This window comes from Suricata suricatta, chromosome 3 (genome assembly GCF_006229205.1).
Source record: "Suricata suricatta isolate VVHF042 chromosome 3, meerkat_22Aug2017_6uvM2_HiC, whole genome shotgun sequence".
Taxonomy (NCBI): Eukaryota; Metazoa; Chordata; class Mammalia; order Carnivora; family Herpestidae; genus Suricata; species Suricata suricatta.
In genome coordinates this window covers 71,408,761-71,423,882 of record NC_043702.1, presented here as the reverse complement: position 1 = coordinate 71,423,882, position 15,122 = coordinate 71,408,761, and the positions used below count along the sequence as shown (strand labels likewise).

At 38.6% G+C, this 15,122-nt stretch overlaps 2 protein-coding genes across 2 annotated transcripts in view; one reads left to right on the top strand and one right to left on the bottom strand.

Annotated features, from left to right (window-relative positions):
• GALNT5 (polypeptide N-acetylgalactosaminyltransferase 5) overlaps positions 1–4,865 on the top strand; it is a 52,320-nt gene extending 47,455 nt beyond the window's left edge. Inside the window, exon 11 of the mRNA XM_029934549.1 lies at positions 4,720–4,865. The gene's annotated coding sequence lies outside the window, so the exon portion shown is untranslated. The remainder of the gene's footprint in view (positions 1–4,719) is intronic.
• Positions 136–7,452, bottom strand: ERMN (ermin). Its single transcript, XM_029934550.1, has 3 exons — positions 7,048–7,452; positions 6,326–6,418; positions 136–3,260 (listed from the first exon to the last, which is right to left on the bottom strand). Exons 1-3 carry the CDS (start codon positions 7,286–7,288, stop codon positions 2,740–2,742), a joined length of 855 nt encoding a protein of 284 aa, XP_029790410.1. The 5' UTR covers positions 7,289–7,452; the 3' UTR covers positions 136–2,739.
• Between the last annotated feature and the right edge of the window lie 7,670 nt (positions 7,453–15,122).

Sequence of the window (15,122 nt, the reverse complement as noted above, 5' to 3'; positions counted from 1 at the left end):
GGGCTCGAACTCACAAACCAGCTGTGAGATCATGACCTCAGCCAAAGTCTGTTGCTTAACTGACAGAGCCACCCACACGCCCAAATTTTTATAAATTTTAAAAGCCGCTAAAGAAAATAAATTCTAGACACCAAAAACAAGGACACAAACTTTTATTGAGAGCAAGTCAGACACAGCAGTTTTTTATTTAAGTTGTAGACACATGATAGATTCAGACATATCTCATGTCTTCAAATGTAGTATTATATGAAAGGTGAATTTATGTAGACAATGAAATAGAGCTTTTATTAATTCCTGTTCACTCAGAAACTAAGAAAAATTAAAATTCATGTAAGAAATATCAACACTCTCACAATAAACCAATTTCCCTCCTACCAGGTACCAGAGTCCTTACGCCCGCAAAGCTTGAATCACAAAGGCAGTAAATCTTCCAGTAGAATTTCCAATTTGCGTTCTAATTTATCCTGTAGGAGTGTCTAATATGTTAAATATCCCTCATGCAATCTGAATCATACCTTTGCCTTCCCCAGGTTATAAAGAATCAGTCATCTAACCCCATCATGTTACTTGTAATCACTTAACTCTGTGGCTTTCGTGTAAGATGGCAACACGGGGCAGTGGGCATTAATGTCAAAGAATACTTTCAGTGCTCTTTTGCAACTACACTGCCTCCTCCATGAGCACTAAGCATTTACTCATTGGGCATACCCTGAAAACGTCTTGTTGACAAAATCTTTTGTGGTTGGTTAATTATATGGTAAGAGAACAAATCTAAAAAGGCCATGGTTACTATGTGTTGTATCTCCGTAAGAGCTAGACGCTTGGCCGTGTCACTCTATGGATAGTAGCCAGAGACTACCCACCTTACTCAGATTCCACAGGGATTCAAGGCTTCTGCTGGAACAGTTCACAATATAGGCTCTGCTGATAGTAGATCATCAATATGCTCTTATTCCATGATGGATAACACAATACTGTGATTTGGAGTTAAGTAGAAAATTGTAGGGGTCATCAGTAATCCAGAAAAAAAATAGGTTGTCGGTGTGGGATGATTTAGAGGATCTCAATAAATAGGAAATTGTCCCAGTACACTAATTTTCTACCTAAATTTATCAAGAAAGACCTGATTTCCCTGGCTTTATTCTGAAAACTTGCATTGTCAAGAATGAAATTTATAAGTTCCACAGATGAAGAATGACAGGACTTTTAGGTGATCAGGTTGCAAATATCTGTTTGAAAGAGCAAAAGGAGCACTTCAATCTTGAATTCACAATTGAGTATTGTAAACAGTAAATAATAGTACATGATACCATAGAAATATATGACCAGGAAGAATTAAAGAAATTGCCATTAGAATGTGTAGGATTTGTTACACATAAATAAGCAATAATCTAAGAAGGGCTAACCCAGGGTTTTTCACAAAATGAAAAAGAAATAAACAAAGGGTTGAATAGTACAATGAAGACTGTATTACATTCAGACAATAAGGAATTGTTTTTTTTATTTGCAGGGCCAAAAATATCTTTAACAGTGGTGACAGAAAGTTCAGAGTGATATATATGGAAGCATGAAATGAAAAATTATGAAACTATCTAAGAATATAAATATAGACTCTCCCTTTTCATAAATATTCAATACATTATTTGACACACTGGTTTGAATGAAGTTCCATGAGTACAATTTTAAGCATCTTGATTTGGGCTGAGGTCCAGTAAATGATATATTCCCAGCAACTATCAGAGCTTTCTCACTAAAAATACATGCTCATGCTCTACTTTGAAAATACCCTAAGACAATTATTTCCATTTTCATAGTAACTAGTACAGTTATGATGAGAGTTATCTTGGGTTTCTAAGGAAGGAAAATTCTTCCAAGATAATGTTAATAAGAGAAAGTGTGGTAACAAAGAAGGACATTTTCTTAAAATTGTGCTAGAGCTGTCATTTTCATTTTTAATGACTTTAACGGTGCTAGACGAGATTTTATTTTCAGTCACAGAAATAAACTATCTGACTCTTTAGTCTATTGCCCACCCATCTTCTAGCCCCTCCTTGTACCAACCTCACAATGAATTTCATTCATCCTGAGAGCATAAAGCCAACATTTAGTCAACAGAATTGTCCTGACTGACAATTGTTCAGTCCCTCTAGTGGGAAAAGTCAGTGAATGATAACACCTAGGAAGGAGGCCTATGCAACGTTTTCATTCTGTAGATGCCAAGGAAACCACTTAAAATCTTTTCTGAAGATAATAAGAAAGGCAAAGTATTTTGGAAAGCTTATTGCCTGAGTCTATAAAAGCATATTTAAAATTAAGAGAACTGTACCAGACTTTCTAGCGCCATCCAGGAAGAAAGATACCAAAAGAAATACAGGTCATTTCTAATAGTCATCTTTCATTTGAAGACTGTATTTCCCAGTGCTGCTACTTTTAAAGGCGAAATCATTCCACATTCTCCAAGAGTGCTTGCTGTTTGCTGTTTAGTGCTTACCACATAAGCCTATATTAGTAAAATTTTAAAAGGCAACTGCTCAAAAATGAACCTAAAGCTTTTTGATTTGAGGTTACAAGACTGAATTTTGTCTAGGGTTATTTTCCTATTATTCTACAGTGAAGCAGGGATTAAACTCCCACACCTTTAAAGGGGATGACTCAGATAAGGCATGCAAAGACACATCTCAGGAAAATAGATTTCGCTTTTGCTTCAGTGGGCACAAGAGCTTCTCAGTTCCATTTAGTTTATAAATGCATCATTGACTCAAATTCATCAATTCTCTGTTTGGTGTTCCCCTTCCTGATTTTCCGATAGGATATTGTATTGTATCTTGAATAAGCATTTCTGGAGATATCACTCTTCTTCCCAAAGGTTGGCTGCTCATCAGGTGTCACAGGTTGGGAACTGGAGCTGCTTAGTGGGGAGTCCTCATATACATTGCCTTCCTCTTTTAATTGAGAACCTTCAACATTCTTTTTCTTAAATTCTATCACTTGAACTTCGTCTTCATCATCATCGCAATCACCATCATCATCATTATTAATTTCTTCATCCCAAACCGCTTGCTCCTCCTCATGTTTAGAATGCAACACATCAACTTGGCTAGGTTTCCGATATCCCAACCATTCAATTTCAGTTGCCTGGTGAGCTTTGTTCTTCTCGTCCTCCTCTTCCTTCTCTTCTAGAGGTTGGTCAGCAATCCTTTCCTTCTGTCTACTCATTTCCTGGTGACTGGTGTTCAGAGGAATCTTCTTCCATTGATGCCCTGTAGCAAAATCAATTTGTAATTGAAATACCCAGCTGTTATTCTTTAAATTACCTTTCTGAACAATCATTTCCCCACAATATTCTTTCTAAGACATTATTCTGTGGGCTAATAATATGTTTTACACAATAAAATGGTTGCACCATCAAATTACTTTGGAAAACACTGCATTAAACACAGTTAAGTACACTTCAGAATTTATCCAAGCCTTTAAAATGCTAATGAATATTGTAAATCTCTAAGAAAGTCAACAACTCAACCTCATGTGACCATGAAACTTGTTTTTTCCTTGTGAACTGCTGTATCTAGTAAGACCCGTAGTGTTCCTGAGACACGCTTTTAAAAATCCTGTCTAGCCTGTCTTTACTGGATATGTAATATGTAAAATAAAATATTTGAACCTGTTACACACATGCATGTGCGCACATACACACACACACACACACACACACACACACACACATACACACCCTTCCCAAGGTAAATTAAAATATCTCACAGAAGAAAAGAAGGCTTTATTCCAAGAGTGAAAACACTGTCCGCCCACATCTGGGCATGCTCAGAATAGCACATTTAGTATTTTGCATCATGCTTCTCAGAGTTGTGCTAAAGCACCAGTTGTGGAAGGAAGAACAGGGCCATGATTGGTGGGGAGTCGCATGCTGGGCTAACTGTAACACCAAGCCCCCAAAGCACACACAATATAGTCTAGTGTCTGCCACTGATTTATAGAGAGCCAAGATTGAAGAATCATGTTGAGGTCATCTCTATATAGCTAGATTAACTTACTGTTTTAGATATGTCCCTAATAACCACTAAATCAATGGTTTGGTACCATGCAGTAGTACATGGCTTACTTAATTCATTACAAATTTCACTTTTCAAGCAAATCACATCAGCATATCTTTGACAATATTTATTGAACATGCTAAAGAGAACTAATTATAAGAGTCGATGTTGTTCTCTGGGCTTTCACCTCTATAGGATATTATTTTTATTATTATTAATATTATTATTATTTTATTGTTTTTTTAATGTTTTAATGTTTATTTATCATTGAAAGAGGTGGGGTGGGCAGAGAGAGAGGAAGACAGAATCCAAAGCAAGCTCCAGCACAGAACCCGCTGGAGGGCTCAAACTCAGGAACCATGAGATCATGGTCAAAGTCAGATGCTTAACCTACTGAGCCACCCAGGTGCCCCTCTAAAGGGACTTCTGTGGGAAGTTTCAGTCTACAGAATGCATGAATCCAAAATATTGTCTGGATTGTGTCCCTTGTCAAGCCTTGGTTCACTATTCCCTTTCAATACGGTAAGAGTCTTTAAAATAAAATGAGAGGCAAGGTTACTCTTTGCCTTTCCCCTCCACAATTTTTTACTTTTACTGAAAGATGTTCACAAATCCACTTCCAGTTAAGATTTTTCATTCTGTTTTCATTGTTTTGTTTTCCCAACTACAGGAATCAAATTGTCAACTTATAAAAAGAGACAGAAGTGAAGACGGATTATCATTCCTAACTAGTTATACACAGTCCTATCAGGTTGTTGGTGCCTAGTCAGTGCTCTTTACCTTATAAATAAATATATGTTAGAATGCTTGCTGTTATATTAAGCTCTCTTTTATCCTCTTTTTTCCCCACAAAAACAAAGAAGCCAATCTTTTTGCTCATATCATGACTCAGGCATGGAGTTGTCATGCATGAAATTACTTCTTGAATTTAAATTAGTTTTTCCTCAATGTTTTAGCATCTTGGTATTTTTCAACCCAGGAGTATTCTCTTTAGAGACTTTATAGCTGTTTGTCATTGTGAAAACAGGAGACACCAACATGTGTCTTACAGGAAAAACATATGTTCCACCAAACACAAAAGGATTCATTCTGGGAAAAATTCACCCTGAGACCATCTACTTTAAAAATCCAGACTGCATGTATTCTCTATTTGATAAAAATGAAAGATTCAGCAAACTTTTGTCTCCAGTGAACTTCCTAATCATAAATTTGCAAGGATCTCTAGATGAACATTGAAATCCCTGCCTTTGAGAAGTTGATGTTTTGGAAACAGAAAGATTAGGGCATATAAGTGATTTAATTCACTTCTTGGGGTGTAAGTTTTATAAATGACCTCTGATACTGTAAATGCTTAAAAATGGTTGTTCCTTACTACATTACTACAATAATGATGGTTCCACCACTACATATGTACCGCATGTAGTCTGAGAGGCCTCCAGGCAAAGTGAACAAACCCTAGAAACTGCCAGTCCAATCCCTGTCTTTTGTAGTATCCACTTTTTTATGTGATGTTCTATAATTTTTTTAAATGTCTCTTTTCCACAGATTGCCTGTTAAGGTCCTAACTAAGCTAAATTGCTCAGGTCTAATAAACTGACTTCAATTTTGAGATAAGATGTTTATGGCTGTAAAAGAGGAAATAGGTGATTAATTAATAGGTGTTTCCTGGACTTGATTTGGAAATTGCTTCAACGTAGATATCTTCTCAGAAGTAAAGTCTAAAACATTTTACGTCTCTTAGTCTTTTGAGTTTATTTGAAATATAAGTCTCTTAAAACTTAATATTCTTTTTATTCTCTCATTTTGTTAAAGAACACAATTAAAATTAACTTCTTCACCTGGGAGATTTCAACACCAAGAATTAGATAACCATCTTCTGCTTACATTGGAGGTCTGGAATTTTTCTACAGATCAAATAAATTTATAGTATTATTTTAGGTAAACCTTTAGGATAAACCCATTTTTTAAACATTCATATTTTGCAAGGTACGTGACACAGATTTGGAGACGCTAAATAGACTTTAAGAATTGATTGGTTGGACTAACTTATTAATGGTTAGGTAAGGCATGTCAATCAGTGATGCCAATCCATTCAGTCTTAGTCTTGACCCTCCCAGAATACTCTTTAAGGTGAAACCCACAGATAATCAGGACTACTCCCTTATCTGCTTCTACAGCTTTGAGTTTTTGAAGGCATTGCCTGGATTGCTTTTTCAACACCACACTCACGCAACATCCCAAACAATTTCGGTGTACAAAATGGAAGTTCCTCTTACCTCCTCTGAATGTCATTTCATCACTACTCGTTTCCTGGAGAGAAAGATCTGCAACAGCCTTATGAACAATAAAAAGATTCTCTTCTGGTTTTTCTGGGTGAGAAACAAAACCATACGTACAAGATTAATCCTGTAATACTTAAAGCAGTTCAGGATTATATAGATTGTCAATTTAGACGCCAGCTAGGTAGATCTATTTGATTTGTAATCGTGATCCCTGAAAGTAACTATTTCACTTTCCCAACTCATTTCTTCATTCATTCTTATTTATAAACATAAGGATAACCTCTCACCTCACATCTATATAAAGTATAGAACCATGAATTCAGATACGTTCAAGTATATTTCAGAAGAAAAAGTTGAAATGCTAAATTGTCTTTGCTTAAGTAATAATCAGGGTATAGATAATAATAATAAATAATAGTAGTAAACATTTAAGCAACACTTAGTAATCCTCGCAACAACCATACAAATGTCAGTACTGTCATTTCTGCCCTTTGCTAACAGAGAAGGCTAAGGCTTCAGGAGGCTAGGGAAGTTGTCTAGGGTCATTGGGCTATTAAAGAAAGAAGCCTAAATTTGATCTGAGGCAGTGGTTTTCTCCTTCTGCTTATCCAGCTCCAGGAGAATAAGAGGCCATATTTGGGCTGGGACAAGGGTGAGAGGATGGGCAGCACCCTGAGTAAGTTTCAAACAAATCAAGGAGAAGGACAATGCTTTACCTCTGAGAATCTCCCCATCAGTGGACCAGTTGACTAGCGTGTTCCCCTGTAATTTTTCATTTTTCTCCTGATTTCCTTCCATGGGAAAGTCTTCAAGACGGCGTTCAACCCTGTCGTGTGGTGGGGTGGCGGCCACATCACTGGCTCCTTCATCTGTTTTAGTGGTTGGCTGTTGACCGGTTTCAGGTGGTGTATCCCCATTGCACTCAGCCTGACTGAACGTCCCTGGAGCGTCTGTCATGATGTGCAGTTGAGCCCTACGACGCGGAGAGAGCTTTGGGGAAACTGAGTGAACAGATCCTTGACAGAAGCAGTCCGACCCCTACCCCTACTCTAAGAATACTAAGTATTCACTTTAGTACATTATAAAAGCTGCTTTCCTTAAAGGTATCCAGATAGAGCTTAGGACCAAAGCAATAGGATTTGTCAGATTTGCCACCGGCCCATGAGCAAGCATCCGGCCAATCAGCACCTTCTTTGTCCCCGAGCAGCCCCACTTGCTGAATTAATGGCAGCCCTTTGATTTACATAAACAAACAATCTGAGGCAATCAGGCTTTTGTGCTGGCATGTAGATGGGGACTTTCAGCTTGTCAGTCCCCCTCTGGGAACAGAGATTTTTGTCCCCTTTCATAATGGCCCTTTGTCATTTTCCTTGTAACAGGAGCCACAATTGTTCCACAGCTTTAATCCAGAGAGAATGACCACCTTGAGGCATATTAGTTCTGTGTACCCAGCTTAACATTTCCAAACGGATTTTGTTCAAGTAAAACCTCAGCTATTTTGTAGGGGATAATGGCATCATTTCTTATTTACTAAAGAATAAAAACAGGTTATCAAACTTGTAAACAGGACAACTTTATTGTAAGTGATTCTGGCACCAGATTCCATGGTGTGCTTTCAGGAGCCGAAAGAAAAGTCTGCAGTAAAAAAAAAAAACAAACAAACAAACAAACAAACAAACAAAAAAATTCTATTTCTTGCTAATCCTGAAAATTTTACATTTCAGAATAATTTGTTTAGTCTCTAGCTTCTTATCCTTTAATTTATTTATGTCTATTGAAGCCCAAACTATCCTTTATACCCCTAATATAATTTCCTCCATGAAGTTTCCCCTTTCCCTCAGATTATTATCAATATTCCCTATTGATATTGCATGATGCTGAGAAAATGATATACCACCAACACAGTCTGTCCTTGAGGGAAACTGGCACTTATGGAAAACTTCTACTTACCAATTTTTCCTTTTTAAAAGAAGATGTTACTTCTTTTTCTTTTCTTTGTTTTCTTGGATCTCATATATGCAAAATGATTAAAGAAACTTTTGCCCATGCTGCACCCTCTGCTTAGAATGCCTTTCTCTTCCTCAAGGCCAAATCCCTGGCCTAACCTGTTCCTTTAAATCTCAGTTCTTCAGCTGAAATATCATCTCGTCAGTGACACTTTCCCTGACCCACACATTTGAGATGGAACTCCTGTTCACATTATCTTTGTCCTTCAGAGCACTCTTCCTAGGTGTGATTAAACACATAAGTGCATAATTATCCGTGTGCCATCTCTTTCACCAACCAGACTCTATGATTTTTCTAAGCAGGGATCATGGTTCCCTTGTTTACATGGGTCTCCAATGTGTACTAACTGCTTTGAACTAGGTAAGTAAGAGATAGATAGTTGATAGATAGATAGATAGATAGATAGATAAAATAATGGTAAATTTGACTCCCAAATAGGTCATTCCTAAAGAGAATAATATTAAAGGTTGGCAAATAATTAAAAATTTGTCACCTTTAAAATTATGTTTAGGGTTGAGCCCATTAGGATCTGGAGCAGGGATGACAAATACCTGGCACCCGGCCTCGTCCCCTTTACACATGTCCTTGGAAGACACGTTAGATAAACAGCACCTAGAATGCTGTCCTTGTCATCACCAGCTCTTCCCTACCCAACACACAGATTGTGTAGGAGAGGAGAAATAATGGTCCCTCTACCCTTTCTAGTCCTTGGCTGAGACCCCTGCAATAAAAGACAGATTAATGAGAAAAAGGAGCAAAAGTTTATTAACATGCATACCTCATGTCTACAAGGGAGATAACCCAGGATAACTGAGTAGCCCCCTGATGGCCCAACCTACCAACTTAAATACCATCTTCAGCTAAAGAAAAAAGGAAAAAAGGTGTGTATTGGGGGTTGGTGTGGGGGCAGTTATGAGGGGTTACCAGGAAAATCATAGTCAACAAGGGTCAGGTTTGTTATCCACATTTGAGTGGGAGCCTTTTCCATTAGTAAGATTCTCCTGTGATTTAGAGTCATTTTTCCCTTCCTGGTACATAGAGAAAGACAGACAACAGACAATTTTCTTTATAAACGTAAGTTTCCCCTATGAAAGGGTAACTTCTGCTCTGCTTTCTGAGCTTCTTCAGTGTCTGCTGTTTCTCAAAAATAATCCGTTCAAAATAATCCTTATGCCAAAGAAGCCTATCTTGAGGTGGCATAATCCGGTACCCTCCATTTCCTTTTGAAAGATTTCTTTAATATTTATACAGCACTTAATATCTGCCAGGCACTGTTTAAATGGCTTCACAAATAGTAGCACATTTGATTTTCATAACAGTGCTATAAGTAGGTGCTATGGCCATTCCCATTTGGCACACTGATAAAATGAAGCGCAGGGAAATAAAGGAACTTATTCGAGGTCACAGAGCTAGTAAACTCACTGATGAGTCTGCAGTATAAATGAATCCTAGCGCCATCCTTGGCCTAACTACTAATGTTCCCTTGGGCTAGAGGCCTCAGTGGGCTCCATTCTTCCTGAAGCATTAATTTCTGAGGCAGCAGCAGAAGTTGTAGCCAGGAGGGGGCAGCAGAGGGCCTGAGGCCATGTCCAGGCCTTCCCAAGAAAGACAGCCCAGCTGCTGTGGACCGTGCTGTGAGGCCAGGAAATTTCCTCCCACCGGGAATGACAGGGTTATCCACTTAATTCCAAGATCAGAATCTGAAGCTTCAAAGCCGGGTCAGGCTTCTTCACAACTTAGAGTTAGAATAGCCCTTGATCCGGAGAAAGAAGAAAATATTGAATGGAGGGGAAATGAAAAAACGAAGACCACAGCGAGAAATATGTGGGGATATACTAAACTGTGAGACCCTGAAGGGCAGACGTGGCACAAGTTCAACTGAATGCCCAGCAGTAAACATAGAAATAAAGAAAAACTCACATTAGCTTTGAAGACCTGACTCCAGTCATTCTCAATTCCCTCAAGACTGCCATGCGCTCCAATTCAGGGACGTGGTGGAGGTTAGAGAGTTCACTTTGTCTCTCCTACTCCGCTGTTTCTGTGGTCTTGTAGCAACATGCAACGTATACTTTAGTTTTTATGGGAGTTTCATTTTTCTTCTGTGGATTATCTTCTTTCTGAATGCATTGCTTTGACAGTTTTTTTCTGGGATTAGAATTATTTCAGCTTTAGAAACATAGGAGAATAATCTAGAGTTCTGTCTAACCAGCATGTTCACTTCTATAAAAAGCAGAGTCTTTATGCTGTCCTACAGAATAGGAGGTCAGGTAAATTTTTTTTTTAACATATTATCTTTCCTACAGGCACATGGCAACCCAGGATACATTTAGCACCAAGATGAGTCTATCCAACTACCAAATAAAACACAGGGTATTTTATCCATCAAATAATAATAATTATAAGCTGTCACTGATTGTTTGGAATGTTGCGGAGAAAATAATATTCTATACCCTCAAGATTCCTTTGGTGGGTCTAAGAATTAAATTGACATAAAATAAAGTAACAGGAGAAAAACAAACAAGTTCAATAACACATATACATCCTGTATACACAAGAGAGACCCAGGAAAACTGAGTCATTCCCCCAAATAGCTGAAGTCACACCTTAAATACCATGTTTAGCTCAAGACAAAAGATATTGGTGATGGGGAATTAGTTACGGAAACTTACCAGGAAAAGCACAGTAAATGAGGGAAAGTTTGTTATGCAGATTTAAGTCATTGTCTTCTTCCTTGATAAGAGTTTTTAGACATTGTGTCATTCTCCTCTTTCTGGTAGAGCAGGAAGACACCCTTACAAATGCAAATTTCCTCCAAAAATGTGAATTTCTCTTACAAAAGTGTAATTTCTACCTGTTTTTCAAAATTTCTCTATTTTTCTGCAGTTTTTTTAAATAACGAGCTAAAAATAATCACTACTCCAGAAGCATATATTGGAGTAGCAACATTTTCTCCACTTCAGTAAAAACTTATGACTTGTACAGTTTTAGAATTAGCACTAACAGTCCTTAATTCCAATACTACTGCATAACATCCACTGCGTGAAATATGACTTGTATTAGATGACTTGGTGGAGTGTTTGTCTCTTTTCCTGGTTATAATGCTTAATGGTATAGGATATTGTATAAATGTAACCATTATCACATCTACAATAAAATATGATAATAACAAAAGGATCATCATCTGGGAATATAAAGTATCAAAATAAAATTATGCATATATCCACATTCTATTTGTCAAACATCAAATGATAAATCTTAAGGCGATATTGTAAGAGTCACCTTAAGGTGGTGACCGAGCGGCCATTTCTCTGGGGGCTGGAGGAGAACACATGCACAGACGACCCCCGCCCCTCACCTGCAGACCTGGGATGTCCTGCCCCATTTGGAAGCAGCCAATCATGAAGCCCAGCTTCCCGTCACCCTGACAGACGGGGCAACCTGTTCCATCCCGCCACGCCCCTGAAAGGCCCTTATTTGATAATCTGCCCTCCCAAGATCAAACCCAGAACCCCCCTCCCAATCGTCTATCAGGCGCAACTTTCCCTGACTCTCCACTCCCCGGGCCATGGGACCTCGCCCGGGAATCGCAGATCCCAATAAAGGCTCTCTTGGCTCCATAACGTGGTCTCTTTTTCCTCCCATCTCTGCCTCCATCTATTAAATCTTACAGATATTAGGTCCAGAAATAAGATTTGGGGAAAAGTCATAAAATCCTGACTTTTTAATAATATGTAAAAAGCCAAGCCACAAGTCAATGTTATATCTAAGAGATGGCCAGTGATCACTGAATAAAAACAAGAAATAAATTTGAAAGATCAGCTTTTAATCCTGACAGCTTGGCATCAATTCTTATACAAACAGATTTGTATGGCTGGAAAAGGGGTATTCGAACAATCAGGGGTGAAATAGAAAAGTAGAAGCAATAAGACATCTACAGATCCATCTATTGTGATCTCTCTGTCTATCTGAAGGGTTTGACTTTACACAATTGTGAGTGCTGCCTGAGGAACCTCTGTAGACTTGTGGTTGAGTCTGGTACTGGAGCTTAACGTCTACAGGACAAGAAGTTGGGAAAGGAAGATGGATGTGAAAAACGAGAACAAGCTGGAACACACAATGACAAATGGAAATCCCAGTTCTCGCTGCTTCTGACCTCAGTGGTATGAGTGTCCTGGAGGAGAAGGTGGTCCTCTTGCCATGCCTGAGGAGTCCGAGAAGCTGACAGAAGATCTGGGGAAAGGGGGGGCACCCTCAGGCTCAGCACTGCCACGCAGCATGCGACCCAACAGGACAGTAAGAGTGTGTGAGTGACAGAAGAGCTGCTGCTTCACTTCTGCCCCGCAAATCTCACTCAAGAATGTCATTTTTAGCCTACATTTCTTTGGTTGGAAACAGTCAGGAAAGAGAATTTGGGAAAATGTAGGTTAGACTGGCCAGGTTAATACGAAACATCAGCACAATGGGCGTTCATCTCCTCTCTGAGCCAGGGTGGTACTACATGCAAACTTTCAGCTCAAAAGCCTACAAAAAACCCATAGAACCTTCTTATAAGGAATAGATAATGTCTTAAGGGAAAGCAGTCCTGAAGGAGACGGGATAATCTGAATTGCTTCATTTAAGAGATTAATATTCCAAGTTGGAGGGACAACCCAGATAAAGTGAACAGAAATATAAAACATAACATAATAAAATCTATCAGTATCTGTATATTTCACTTCAAAAATAATTGCCTGCCGCCTAGTACAAATTAGATTAACTTGATTTTCTGATGCCATCTTAACACTTTGTGTTTATATTTATGCCTGGTATAAAACAATAGCTGTCATTTGGCAATATAAGATCTTAAAGTATAAAGGATGTTTTTTCTCAAAAAAAAGTCAATAGTGAAGTCTATGAGTAGACTACAAGTTTTTTAAATTTAATGTAATAGGGACACCTGGATGGCTCAGTCAGTTGAGTGTCTGACTTTGGCTCAGGTCATGACCTCACAGTTTGTGGATTCCAGCCCCACATCAGGCTCTGGCCTGACAGCTCAGAGCTTGGAGCCTGGTTCTGATTCTGTGTCTCCCTCTCTCTTTTTGCCCCTCCCTCACTCATGTGCTCACATTCTCTCTCTCTCTCTCTCTCTCTCTCTCTCTCTCTCTCAAAAATAAAGAAAACATTTTAAAACTTTACTGTAATAGGATTTGACAATTCAACCCCACCTTACAAAAACATGTTTTCCCATCTTGGAAGCAAGTTGGTGTTGGGGGCAGGTGGTGTCCATCATCTCTGTAAAGATAAAGACTTTCTTATACCCCAGTAAATGTATATGTCTTTGTGGTCATAGAATATGGAGCCTAGCATCCCAGTGAGTCCCCAGTACACCTTTTGTTCTTTTTGTAATGGTACCTTGGTAGGTTTTTCTTTAAGTTTATTTATTTATTGAGAGAGAGAGAGATCATGAGCAGGGGAGGGGCAGAGAGAGAGAATCCCAAGCAGGCTCTGCACTGTCAGTGCTAAGCCTGATGCAGGGCTTGAACTTACAAACCATAAGATCATGACCTGAACCAAAACCCAGAACTGGACACTTACCAGGTTAGCCTCCCAGGTGACCCTTCCCCAGTACAGCTTTTAAAGAAAAGTACTGGAAGAAACAAGCTAGGTATTTCCTGAAGATTAGAAAAGAAGGAGCCACAACATAAATTCCTGTTGCTAAGGCAGGGAGGTGTGTGGGATTAGAATTTGTCCCCTCAGAGGACAAATGAACAATATCATCACTGATCCCTATAGTGGTAAAGAGGAGGGACTCAGGCATCAGATGACCTGACATGAGCTCTTAGCTTTGCTGCTTTGTAACCCTAAGCAAGTTAAAAATCAGGCTTCTTTGGGTTACAGATTATAGAAACTTAATTTAAAGGATCTTAAACTCTGTGAACATAACAGATCATTTAACTAGAAAGTCCAGAGTTGGTTTCCTACTTACCTGGATCCATGCATTTAAACAATGTCACAGGTAACCTTTATGTCTCCATCACAAGCAGGTGAGGATTAGGAGGTACTTAGGTAAACCTGAGGGCTCAATCTTTTTCCATGTCTCATAATAACTCCAGCTGAATGCAGTAGGTATCCAAAAGTGTCCACGTTCTAATTTCTGTAACTTATGAATTGTTGCCTTACATGGTAAAATGGACTTTGTAGACTTATTAAATTAAGGATTTGAGATGGGGAGATTGTCTTGGATTATGAGATCAAACCCTATGTAATAATCACAAGGGCCCTGATAGAAGAGAAGCTAGAAGGTCTAAGGAAGTGGTAGATGTGACAAGAAAGCCAATAAAAGCTGGAAAGGCAAGGAAATGGATTCTTCCCTGAAGCCTCTAAATGAAATAAAGCCTGTCAACATCTTGATTTTAGACTTCTAACCTCCAAGACTGAAAGAGAATAAATCTGTACTGTTTTAAACCACTAAAGTTGTGGTAATTTGTTACAGCAATAATAAGAAACTAATACACTGAATTTCTTGCTTCTCTGCCTTAATTTTCATTGACTGGCTAGGGCAAGAAAATTTAGCTTCCTGAACTATTTGCAGGATATGTATTTTTGAATCCCAACTATCTTGAACTGCTTGTTACAGGCCAAAAAGACTTTCTAAAATAAGGTTGTAATTTCTTCTCTTTCATCTTTTTGACAGTACAGGTTTGACTGAAACTTGTAGTAATTTGGGTGGAGTTAGATCACCAAAGGGCTCTGTTTTACTCAGTAGGAGATAAAATGGAGGCTGTGGTAAGCCTGCTCCTGAGAC